This window comes from Heterodontus francisci, chromosome 35 (genome assembly GCF_036365525.1).
Source record: "Heterodontus francisci isolate sHetFra1 chromosome 35, sHetFra1.hap1, whole genome shotgun sequence".
NCBI classification, from domain to species: Eukaryota; Metazoa; Chordata; class Chondrichthyes; order Heterodontiformes; family Heterodontidae; genus Heterodontus; species Heterodontus francisci.
Window position 1 is genome coordinate 31,918,488 of NC_090405.1, and position 13,439 is coordinate 31,931,926.

Sequence of the window (13,439 nt, forward strand, 5' to 3'; positions counted from 1 at the left end):
TAAACCTCTCTTTCCACAAAAAAAAAATCCACTTTGTGGCTTCAGAAAGCTTTCGAAATATTGGACCTGCCAAACATTGCTTGATCTGTTCCATTAAAGCTACATCTATGCATCGAGCCATTTGTTGTATTCCAGTAACTCTGGCCCACCAATATACACGCGGCAGGCCAAACAAGTGGTCTCTGATCACTTTGTAATGATACAAGCAACGACGGACAGGAGATAACCCACTGGTGTTCTTCGCAAAACTGCGATGCCTTGTGGATCACTATACACACACTCTCCACTCCACCCAAAATCATGTGATCTCCTGGGAGAGGGAAGAAACTGGATAAAAACCCAGGCTGATTATGGGGGATGGAAAATTGCTCTTCGATTTCCACTCTTTTTCCCCCCCAACCTCCCCATCCCCGCCTCCCCATCCCCACTAGTCCTGCAGATGACTCTGGCCCTCACTCATGTTATACAGTACTGACCTCTTGTTCAAGGTGAGCTCTGCTTCAGTCACAAACATTCACTGCTCTTACTTGAAGGAATTTGACCAATTGGCATTCACCGCACAAGACGGCGAGCTCCACTATTCTCTGGGGGAAAGAACACCTGCTGCCCTCTTCATTTACCCCCATTCCTACACCAGCATGGCTAGGCTTTGTCCTTGGTTTTGATAACTGACCTATGACAAAAATGATGGAATACATACGAACATATGAATTAGGAGCAGGAGCAGGCCACTCAGCCCTTCGAGCCATCTACGCCATTCAATAAGTTCATGGCTGAACTGATTACTCCACATTACCACCTACCCCCCCCATAACCTTCCACCCCCTTGCTTATCAAGAATCTATCTACCTCTGCCTTAAAAATATTCAAAGACTCTGCTTCCACTGCCTTTTAAGGAAGAGAATTCCAAAGACTCACGACCCTCTGAGAAAAAAAATTTCTCCTCATCTCTGTCATAAATGGGCGACTCCTTATTTTTAAACAGTGACCCCTGGTTCTAGATTCTCCCACAAGGGGAAAGATCCTTTCCACATCCACCCTGTCAAGACCCCTCAGGATCTTATATGTTTCAATCAAGTCGCCTCTTACTTTTCTAAATTCCAGCGGATGCAAGCTTTGCCTGTCCAATCTTTGTTCGTAAGACAGCCCGCCCATTCCAGGTATTAGTCTAGTAAACCTTCTCTGTACTGTCTCCAACGCATTTACATCCTTCCTCAAATAAGGAGACCAGTACTGTACACAGTACTCCAGATGTGGTTTCACCAATGCCCTGTATAGCTCAAGCATAACCTCCCTACTTCTGTATTCAATTCCCCTCGTGATAAACGATAACATTCTATTAGCTTTCCTAATTCTGTGATGTACCTGCATACTTACCTTTTGCAATTCATGCACTATGACCTCCAGATCCCTCTGCACTTCAAAGCTGTGCAATCACTCACCATTTAGATAAAATGCTGCTTTTTTATTCTTCCTGCCAAAGTGGACAATTATATTACATTGCCAGGTCGTTGCCCACTCACTTAACCTATCTATATCCCTTTGTAGCCCCCTTATGTCTTCTTCACAAGTTACTTTCCTACCTATCTTTGTGTCATCAGCAAATTTAGCAACTGTACCATCGGTCCCTTCATCTAAGTCATTTATATAAATTGTAAAAAGTTGAGGCCCCAGCACAGATCCCTGTGGCACACCACTCGTTACATATTGCCAACCAGAAAATCTAACGGTACCTTCCCCGAATCTAGGGAATTTTGGAAAATTAAAACTAACGCATCAACTATCTCACTCGCCACTTCCTTTCACACCCTCAGATGAAGTCCATCAGGACCCAGGGACTTGTCAGCCCGCAGCTCCAACAATTTGTTCAGTACCACTTCCCTGCTAATAGTAATTTTCTTGAGTTCCTCCCTCCCTTCCATTTCCTGACTTACGGCTAATACTAGGATATTACTTGTATCCTCAATTGTGAAGGCTGATGCAAAATATCTATTCAATTCATCTGCCATCTCCTTATTATTCATTATTAATTCCCCAGACTTGTTTTTTTATAGGACCAACGCTCACTTTGTTAACTTTTTTAAAATAAAATATCTATAGCAACTCTTGCTATCTGTCTTTATATTTCTCGCTAGCTTTCTCTCGTACTCTAATTTTACCTTCCTTAACAATCTTTTAGTCATTCTTTGCTGTTTTTTATATTCTGTCCAATCTTCTGACCTGCCTCCCATCTTTGCGCAATTATAGGCTTTTTCTTTAAGTTTGATACCATCTTTAACTGTTTTAGTTAACCACGGATGGAGGGTCTCACCCTTGAAATTTTTCTTTCTCATAGAAATATATCTATTCTGTGTATTCTGAAATATCCCCATAAATGTCTGCCACTGCATCTTTATTGACCTATCTCTTAACCTAATTTGCCAGTTCACTTTAGCTAGCTCTGCTTTCATGCCCTCATAATTGCCTTTATTTAAGTTTAAAATACTAGTTTTGGACCCACTCTTCTCTCCCTCATACTGAATATAAAATTCAATCATATTATGATTTCTGCTACCTAGGGGTGCCTTAACTGTGAGGTCATTAATTAATCCTATCTCGTTGCACAATACCAGGTCTAGTATCTCTCTGGCTGGCTTCAGACATATTGTTCCAAGGAATTATCCTAAGAAAATTCTATGTGCTCCTCATCTAGGCTACCTCTGCCCATCTGATTTTTCCAGTCTATAGACAGGTTAAAATGCCCCATAATTATTGCTGTACCTTTCTGACAAGCTGCCATTATTTCTTCCTTTATACCCCGTCCTACAGTGTGGTTAATGTTGTACACCACTCCCACAAGTGACTTCTTGCCTTTATGATTTCTCATCTCTACCCAAACTGCTTCTACACCCTGGTCTCCTAAACTTAGGCCATCCCTCTCTATTGCGCTAATACCATCATTAATTAACAGAGCTATCCCTCCACCTTTTCCTAGCTTCTTGTCCTTCCTAAATGCCATGTACCCTTCAATATTCAGGTCCCAATCTGTCATCCTGCAGTCATGTCTCTGTAAGGGCTATCAGATTGTACTTATTTATTTATTTCTATTTGCGCTTTCAGTTCATCGGTTTTGTTTCGCATGCTACGTGAATTCAGATACAGAACCTTTAGTTTTGTCCTTTTATTATTTTTGTAACCTGTAGCCTTATCTGTTGACTTACTCTTAGATTTGTACGCTCTGTCCCTTTCTGTCAAGTCTGTTTATCATTTCCCATATTAATACCTTTCTCACTTGCATTGTCTCTACTCCTTGATTTACCATATCTTCCCAAATTTGATCCCTTGCCCCTATTATTCAGTTTAAAACCCTTTCTACTTCCCTAGTTATGCAGCTCGCTAGAACACCGGCCCCAGCACGGTTCGGGTGTAGACCGTCCCAATAGTACAGCCACCACTTTCCCCAGTACTGGTGCCAGTGTCCCACGAACCAGAACCCACTTCTACCTCACCAGTCTTTCAGCCACGCATTAATTTCTCTCATCTTATTTGCCCTATGCCAATTTGCATGTGGCTCAGGTAATAATCCAGGGATTATTACCTTTGAGGTTCTGCTTCTTAATTTGGTGCCTAGTTCCTCATACTGACTATGCAGAACTTCTTTCCTTATCCTGCCCATGTCGTTGGTACCTACATGGACCACATCGACTGGATCCTCCCACCTCCCACTGTAAGTTCCCCACCAGCCCTGAGCAGCTGTCCGGAACCTTGGCACCAGGCAGGAGACGCAGCCATCTGGACTCTCACTCTTTGCTGTCAATCTCCTTAACTCTACTGTCCCCTACTACCACTACAGTCCATTTTTCTCCCTCCAGTTGAAAGGCTTCCTGTACCATGATGCCATGATCAGGTCTCTCATCCACCCTGCAGCCCCTGCTCTCATCCAAACAAGCTGAAAGAACCTCAAACCTGTTGGACAATTGCAAAGGCTAAGGCTCCTACACTCCTGCCCTCAGGGTCCACTTACCTGCCTCAGTTGCAACCACACTCTCCTGTCGCTGACCACTGACCAAATCAGAAGACCCTATCCTAAGGGGTGTGATCACCTCCTGGTACAAAACATCCAGGTAACCTTCCCCCTCCCCGATGTGTTGCAGTGTCTGCAGCTCGGACACCAGTTCAAAGACTCAGCCGAAACTCTTCGAGCCGCAAACACTTCCTGCAAAAGTGTTTGCCCTGGATCACGCTGGCATCCAGGAGTTGTGACACATCCCCTGTCCTGCCATCCTTAATGTATTTTAATTAACTACTGAATTATTTTATTCAATTATTTTATTTTCCTTTTTATATATTAAGTTTACTGCCAGTTCCTTTCCTATTTTAAACGTTTGGATTAGAATGGACCTTACTCACCAAACAGGTAGCTTCTTCCCAAACCAATCACCTACCTGCTTGCCTGTGATGTTTGATGCATTGTTTGATTTAAATTACATTAAAAGCTTGCCTGTATACTCACCGCGGCGGCTCTCTGTTTCCCTGCTCTCTCTCTAGATTGTGACATCACTCCAATGTCACTTTTTGATGTTTTTTTTTCCCTGCTCCGCTCCTGCTGCTCCCGCCAGGCTCCTCTCTCTCTCTCACTCTCACTCTCTCCACTCCCGCCGTGCTCCTCTCTCTCACTCTCTCTCTCTCCACTCCTGCCGTGCTCCTCTCTCTCTCTCTCCACTCCTGCCGTGCTCCTCTCTCTCTCTCCACTCCCGTTGTGCTCCTCTCACTCTCTCTCTCTCTCCACTCCCGCCGTGCTCCCCTCTCTCTCACTCCACTCCCGTCGTGTTCCCCTCTCTCTCACTCCACTCCCGTCGTGCTCCTCTCTCTCTCACTCCACTCCCGTCGTGCTCCTCTCTCTCTCACTCCACTCCCGTCGTGCTCCTCTCTCTCTCACTCCACTCCCGTCGTGCTCCTCTCTCTCTCACTCCACTCCCGTCGTGCTCCTCTCTCTCTCACTCCACTCCCGTCGTGCTCCTCTCTCTCTCACTCCACTCCCGTCGTGCTCCTCTCTCTCTCACTCCACTCCCGTCGTGCTCCTCTCTCTCTCACTCCACTCCCGTCGTGCTCCTCTCTCTCTCACTCCACTCCCGTCGTGCTCCTCTCTCTCTCACTCCACTCCCGTCGTGCTCCTCTCTCTCTCACTCCACTCCCGTCGTGCTCCTCTCTCTCTCACTCCACTCCCGTCGTGCTCCTTTCTCTCTCACTCCACTCCCGTCGTGCTCCTCTCTCTCTCTCTCTCCACTCCCGCCGTGCTCCTCTCTCTCTCACTCCACTCCCGTCGTGCTCCTCTCTCTCTCACTCCACTCCCGTCGTGCTCCTCTCTCTCTCACTCCACTCCCGTCGTGCTCCTCTCTCTCTCACTCCACTCCCGTCGTGCTCCTCTCTCTCTCACTCCACTCCCGTCGTGCTCCTCTCTCTCTCACTCCACTCCCGTCGTGCTCCTCTCTCTCTCACTCCACTCCCGTCGTGCTCCTCTCTCTCTCACTCCACTCCCGTCGTGCTCCTCTCTCTCTCTCTCTCTCTCTCTCTCTCTCTCTCTCTCTCTCTCTCACACTCTCTCTCTCTCTCTCTCACACTCTCACACTCTCACACTCTCACACTCTCTCTCTCTCACACTCTCTCTCTCTCCACTCCCGCCGTGCTCCTCTCTCTCTCTCTCACTCTCACTCTCACTCTCTCTCTCTCTCTCTCTCTCTCTCACTCTCTCACTCTCTCACTCTCTCACTCTCTCACTCTCTCACTCTCTCACTCTCTCACTCTCTCACTCTCTCTCTCCACTCCCGTTGTGCTCCTCACTCTCTCTCTCTCCACTCCCGCCACTCCCGCCGTGCTCCTCTCACTCTCTCACTCTATCTCTCTCCACTCCCGCCGTGCTCCTCTCTCTCTCACACTCTCTCTCTCTCTCTCTCTCTCTCTCTCTCTCTCCACTCCCGCCGTGCTCCTCTCACTCTCTCACTCTATCTCTCTCCACTCCCGCGTGCTCGTCTCTCTCTCTCTCTCTCTCTCTCTCTCTCTCTCTCTCTCTCTCTCTCTCTCTCTCTCTCTCTCTCCACTCCCGCCGTGCTCCTCTCACTCTATCTCTCTCTCCACTCCCGCTGTGCTCCTCTCACTCTATCTCTCTCTCTCCACTCCCGCCGTGCTCCTCTCACTCTATCTCTCTCCACTCCCGCCGTGCTCCTCTCTGTCTCTCTCTCTGTCTCTCTCTCACTCTTTCTCTCCACTCCCGCCGTGCTCCTCTCACTCTCTCACTCTATCTCTCTTCGCTCTCTCTCGCTCTCTCCACTCCCGCCGTGCTCCTCTCTCTTTTTCTGTCTCCAGTCTCCGACTCTGGGCTTCTGGCGCGCTTGTTAAACCTCCACTCCCATGGTGCTCCTGTCTCTCGCTCTGTCTCCGGAATGGTGTTTTCGTCGCTGTCACTTTAAAACACCCATTATTGAGCAAAGGGAGAGTTTAGCAGTGAGCTAGATATTTGGACTAAGTTGGATACTCAAGGAGATTTGGCAGATTGGGACTCAACCATGCAAGTGATGTAAGATACAAGAGCTGAACTCATCTCAACCCAAATATGTAACTCGAACTGTCTGAAAATAATTTGACTCTTGAATTATTTTAACCCAAATTTATCTGAAAGTGTTTTGGAATACCATGTCGTCTTCTCAACGTTTTACCAAGTTGATTAAACTTTTGTTGATACAGGCTGGTTACCTGGTTGGTATATCCGATCCCAACAGCCAGGCTGGGCACCAGGGGCTAGTGGACCCCATCCAGTTTGCTCGTGCCAACCAGGCAATCCAGATGGCATGTCAGAATCTGGTGGATCCTGCAAGCAGCCCATCACAGGTAAGGGGCAGTGATGATTCTCCATTGTAACACTAATAGATGCAGTTGAGGCTGGTGCCTGTGGTAACATGTAACTCTTGCCATGCAGGTGCTGTCTGCTGCCACCATTGTCGCCAAACATACTTCTGCGTTGTGCAACGCGTGCCGGATTGCTTCCTCCAAAACTGCCAATCCCGTTGCGAAGAGGCACTTTGTCCAATCGGCAAAGGAAGTTGCCAATAGTACTGCCAACCTCGTGAAGACAATCAAGGTGACCGTCTGTAACCGTGGCCCAGGCGCGTGGGCGCAGTGTGCCACTACTATGCTTGGAGAATGGCTATGGTTTTCATGAGCAACTGTATGAAGTGTTTGACATGAAACAGTGTTCCTCATTCAATTGCAATTGTTTCTTTCAAAGAAGGTCAACATTAATATGAACTGTTATAGATATATTTTGTATTTTCATGGCTGAATGCCCAATGTGCAATTCACTTTTATTTGGCGATTTTTGATTGTTAGATTCTCTTTTGAAAATATTTTCTCTTCTGTTTCCTGGGAGCCTGAAACCTCCCTTGCTCCACAACTTGAGTGACACTCCAACGTGTCTGGAGCATATGCACCAGCGTTGTGTCTCGATGCATCACTATGACAGAGATTGCAAGCTCACTGTGAGCAAATCCTCGATTCCAGTGTGGTTTAGGGCAGCAACCTACAGTCCAACACTTCATATCCTTCATGCTCTCTGACTCTGATCAAAATGAAAATAACTTGAGATGTATTTGACTGTTGCTGGCGGATGGGCCTCAAGCTTTCTGAAGCAACGATGAATGCCAATGTTCACCTGGTGAAGCGTTCACTTCTTATGTTCCTTTGCTCTCAGGCTCTTGATGGTGACTTTTCCGAGGAGAATCGAGAAAAGTGCAGGTCAGCCACTTCTCCTTTAATCGAGGCTGTGGAAAATCTGACGGCATTTGCCTCCAACCCAGAGTTTGTCAGCATCCCAGCACAGATAGGAGCAGAGGTAAATGATCTCAGACGATGTGTACATCGTAAGGTAGGAATTGCTAAACGAGCAAGGACCAAGGTCTGTCTAGTTTGCTATTATGGTAGTCACATGATACAATGATAATGGGTGTTGTTGACCAATCGCTGCAATCTCTATCGATGAGTTTACAGCAGTCCCAGAGTCCCAGACATGAGTTGAGGAAACCCCCTCCCCCCAATGGCCCAAAGTCACCTGATTCCCCTCGAGCCATACTACACGTGACAGATATCATGTCTCAAATAACTCATATATTGGATCCCAAAATATTATTTTCTCAAGAAAATGTCTCCAGTTTGCATTTGGTTGAATCCACGCTATCTGCTTCCACCATCGCCTTCGGGAGCCTCTGCCATAGATGGGCCACTCACTTCCTGAAATAATGTTTCCGCAGATTAGTTTTGCTCTTGTTCATATGCACAGTTTAAGAACTTGGCTTGTGTTCAGCGGAGCTCAATGGGTATCCCTGTTGCTGGTACTGGTGCAATGGGTCAAGATGTATTCTTAACATATTTAGTGCAATTGACTTCATTTGAGGCCGAAACAGAATGGTCCAACAGCCGATGGTTACCCAGTGGGCAGGAGGCAATGGAAAGGTAAAAGGAAGTTACCCCCTTGGGAATCAGATGGGCAAGAAGATGCCCATCGTCTACAAGGCACAAATCAGGAGTGTGATGGAATACTCTCTACTTGCCTGGATGAATGCAGCTCCAACAACACTCAAAGCTTGACACCATCCAGGACAAAAAGCTGCCCATTTGTTTGGCACTCGCTTTACCACCAATGCACAGTGGCAGCAGTGTGTACCATCTACAAGATGCACTGCAGCAACTCACCAAGGCTCCTTAAACAGCACCTCCCAACCAGTGGCCTCTATCATCTATAAGGACAAGTGCAGCAGGCGCATCGGAACCACCTACAAGTTCCTGTCCAAACCCCACACCATCCTGACTTGGAACTGTATTGCCGTTCCTTCACTGTCGCTGGGTCAAGATCCTGGAACTCCCTTCCTAACAGCACTGTGGGTGTACCTACCTAACATGGACTGCATCGATTCATGAAGGCAGCTCAGCACCACCTTCTCTAGGGCAATTAGGGATGGGCAATAAATGGTGGCCTTGCTGGCAAAGCTCACATCCCATGGAGTAATAGAAAAAAATATTCGGGATCAGGGAATGAGGCATTTGAGCTTGGTACTGTGGGACAGCCAGCAATGGATTCCATAGTGAGCACATCAGACTATGGTGACCCTGGAATGAATGCTGTGGGAGCATTGAGAAGAGGAAACTGGAGCTGAAGAGATAAAAGGAGATTGGAGAGGAAGCGAGTGAGGCCATAGGCTGGGGCATGGGCGATAGCCAGTACCTGCCCCCACCACCCACCCCCCCCACCTCAGCTGATGAATCAGTACTCCTGCACTTTGAACACAACTCTGAAGAAGCACTGAGAGTAGCAGTGTCACACAATGTACTCTGAGTGCAGGACTTCAATGTCCATCACCAAGAGTGGCTCAGTAGCGTCACTACTGACCAAGCTGGCCAAGCCCTGAAGGACATAGCTGTTAGACTGGGTCTGTGGCAGGTGGTGAGGAAACCAACCAGAGGGAAAAACCTTCTTTACCTCGTCCTCACCGATCTACCTGCCGTAGATGCACCTGTCCATGACAGTTTTGGTAGGAGTGACCACTACACAGTCCTTGAGGAGACAAAGTTCCTTGTTCACACTGAGGATACCCTTCATTGTGTTGTGTGGCACGACCGCAGTGCTACATGGGATAGATTCAGAACAGATCTAGCAATGCAAAACTGGGCATCCATGAGGTACTGTGTGCCATCAGCAGCAGCAGAATTGTATTCAAACAAAATCTGTAACCTCATGGCCCATCATATCACCCACTATACCATTACCATTTGGACAAGTTTGGATGAGTGGGCAAATGCATGGCAGATACAGTATAATGTGGATAAATGTGAGGTTATCCTCTTTGGTAGCAAAACAGGAAGGCAGATTATTATCTGGCTATAAACTGAGAGAAGGGAATATGCAACGAGACCTGAATGTTCTCGTACACCAGTCACTGAAGGTAAGCATGCAGGTGCAACAGGCAGTAAAAAAGGCAAATGGCATGTTGGCCTTCATAGCGAGAGGATTCAAGTACAGGAGCAGGGATGTCTTGCTGCAATTATGCAGGGCGTTGGTGAGGCCACACCTGGAATATCGTGTGCAGTTTTGGTCTCCTTATCTGAAGAAGGATGTTCTTGCTATAGAGGGAGTGCAGCGAAGGTTTGCCAGACTGATTCCTGGGATGGCGGGACTGACGTATGAGGAGAGATTGAGTCGGTTAGGATTATATTCGCTGGAGTTCAGAAGAGTGAGGGGGGATCTCTTCGAAACCTATAACATTCTAACAGGACTTGACAGGGTAGATGCAGGAAGGATGTTCCCGATGGTGGGGGAGTCCAGAACCAGGAGTCATAGTCTAAGGATGCGGGGTAAACCTTTCAGGACTGAGATGAGGAGACATTTCTTCACCCAGAGAGTGGTGAGCCTGTGGAATTCGCAACCACAGAAAGCAGTTGAGGCCAAAACATTGTATGTTTACAAGAAGGAGTTAGATATAGTTCTTGGGGCGAAAGGGATCAATGGATATGGGGGGAAAGCGGGAACAGGTTACTGAGTTGGATGATCAGCCATGATCCTAATGAATGGCGGAGCAGGCTCGAAGGGCCAAATGGCCTACTCCTGTTCCTATTTTCTATGAATGTTGGCCTCTATATCCAGAGGACTAGAGTACAAGGGGGTGGAAGTCATGCTTCAGCTGTACAAAGCCCTGCTTAGACCCAGAGATAGGCACCAACATGTTGCACCATGGACATTCGACAAAATTATTGACTCAGCCACAGACATAGGGGCAATTAATCTGTATCTAAAGTGTATAGCCAATCTAATGCCATTATAGAATCATAGAAAGTTTAAGGCATAGAAAGAGGCCACTTGGCCCATCGTGTCTGTGCCGGCCGAAAAACGATCCACCTATTCTAATCCCACCTTCCAGCATTTGTCCGTAGCCCTGCAGTATACAGCACTCGAGGTGCATATCCAGACTCCTCTTAAATGAGTTGAGGGTTTCTGCTTCAACTACCCTTTTCAGGCAGTGAGTTCCAGACCCCCACCTCACTCTGGGTGAAAAGGTTTTTCCTCATCTCCCCTCTAATTTTTCTACCAATCACTTAAAATCTATAACCCCTCATCATTGACCATTCTGCTAAGGTGAATAGACCCTTCACCTCCACTTTATCCAGGCCCCTCATAATTTTGTACATTTCAATCAAATCTCCCTCATCCTTCTCTGTTCGAAGGAGAACAACCCCAGCCTATCTAATCTTTCCTCATAGCTGCATTTTTCCAGTCCTGGCAACATCCTCATAAACCTCCTCTGTACCCTTTCTAGTGCATCAAAGCACAATCGGATTTAAAACCCATTTCTCCCTATAAAGTAACTAAGCATACAAATATCAGTGGAGAGCAGCACAACTGTATTAGCTAGCTAGCAAGCAAATTAGTATGCCATGCCAATGCGAATTGCATTTGTTGCCAGAGTACAGCTAGCTACACCATGTCACAGGGTGGTAGTTGGACCTTATTGGATGATCTCTGTGGTTTCACACCGTGTCAGGAGTGTAAATTCATCCAATAAACCATGAAACTCAAGGAGAGGATTGTAATTGTGGTCATTGAGGTGAGGTAGTAGAAAAATCAGCAATAGGAAGACAGACCATTTTTCTCATACTGACAATTTAACCCGTGATGGTCAATGTTTGTGCAACTTCTCCACCTGCTGTAATATGTGTCTGAAGACAGGACAGCCAACAAAAGGGCAGTGATCTCCAAATCAGGAGAAATTTAACGAATGGAGCAGCTAGTACTTCAGAAGAGTCATGTAAAACAGAAAAGCAGAGTGGGACAGGAAGGGACAGAGAGATTGATAGTAGGTAGCCAAGACTAGTTTATTCATCTTGACAGGCTGTTAAACTAAGTCCTGGATTCTACAATACAGAAACAACTGCATCTCTCATGGACAAAATGTCATTTACTCACCAAAGCTAGTGACAAAATTAGATAAACACAATTACAAATAAAGAGCGCCCTTCAGTTCCTCCAATAAAGCGATTCTCTTAAATTCACTTATGTCTATATCACAGTCCATCACTGTCAATTCTGATTCAGCTCTGACCAGAGTAATTATTAACAAAAAGTTTTTCTGCAAAAAGTTGAGCAGTTGTTATTGCATGTATTATTCACTTACAAAATGTTTAGTCACTATTTTAGTTTATTTTTATTTAGAGATACAGCACTGAAACAGGCCCTTCGGCCCACCGAGTCTGTGCTGACCAACAACCCATTTATACTAATCCTACAGTAATCCCATATTCCCTACCACCTACCTACACTAGGGGCAATTTACAACGGCCAATTTACCTATCACCTGCAAGTCTTTGGCGGTGGGAGGAAACCGGAGCACCCGGCGAAAACCCACGCAGTCACAGGGAGAACTTGCAAACTCCGCACAGGCAGTACCCAGAATTGAACCTGGGTCCCTGGAGCTGTGAGGCTGCGGTGCTAAGCACTACGCCACTGTGCCGCCTACTATCTGTAAGATTGTACTCTAGACTAACCAATTTATGTCCAAGCCATATCTTTTTCTTACCTGTTAGCAAAGGTGCACTTTTAACATGATGTAATTGTATGATACAGACAACATTCAAATGGCACTCAGGTTATCTGCCCTCAAACTGGATAGTTAATGATGCACATTGCAGTTGAAGTGATTGATGACTTGAACCCCTTATAGGGACTAAACCAAATCAGGAGTACAGCCCTATGAATTTCCTTTAATTAAGTTTGGATCCAAAATTGGCTTAGTGGCAGGAAACCGAGGGTAATGGTCGAGGGTTGTTTTTGCGAGTGGAGGCCTGTGACCAGTGGTGTACCACAGGGATCGGTGCTGGGACCCTTGCTGTTTTGTCGTGTACATTAATGATTTAGACGTGAATATAGCAGGTATGATAAGTGAGTTCACAGATGACATGAAAATTGGTGGTGTCGTAAACATTGAGGAGGGAAGCCTTAGATTGCAGGATGATATAGATGGGCTGGCAAGATGGGTGGAGCAGTGGCAAAAGGAGTTTAATCCTGAGAAGTGTGAGGTAATGCATTTTGGGAGGACTAACAAGGCAAGGGAATATACAATGGATGGTAGGATCCTAGGAAGTACTGAAGGTCAGAGGGACCTTGGTGTACTTGTCTATAGATCACTGAAGGCAGCAGCACAGGTAAATAAGGTGGTTAGGAAGGCATATGGGATACTTGCCTTTATTAGCTGAGGCATAGACTACAAGAGCAGGGAAGTTATGCTGGAGCTGTATAAAACACTAGTTCGGCCACAGCTGGAGTACTGTGTACAGTTATGGTCACCACACTATAGGAAGGATGTGATTGCACTGGAAAGGGTGCAGAGGAGATTCACTAGGATGTTGCCTGAGCTGGAGCATTT

At 46.5% G+C, this 13,439-nt stretch overlaps 1 protein-coding gene across 7 annotated transcripts in view; it reads left to right on the forward strand.

Moving 5' to 3' along the window:
- tln2b (talin 2b) overlaps window positions 1-13,439 on the forward strand; it is a 293,811-nt gene that overhangs the window by 225,504 nt on the left and 54,868 nt on the right. For all 7 annotated transcript variants that reach the window (XM_068015241.1, XM_068015242.1, XM_068015244.1 and 4 more), the window contains 3 exons: window positions 6,721-6,864; window positions 6,953-7,114; window positions 7,724-7,864. In XM_068015241.1, coding sequence (XP_067871342.1) covers window positions 6,721-6,864; window positions 6,953-7,114; window positions 7,724-7,864 — 447 coding nt within the window. The remainder of the gene's footprint in view (window positions 1-6,720; window positions 6,865-6,952; window positions 7,115-7,723; window positions 7,865-13,439) is intronic.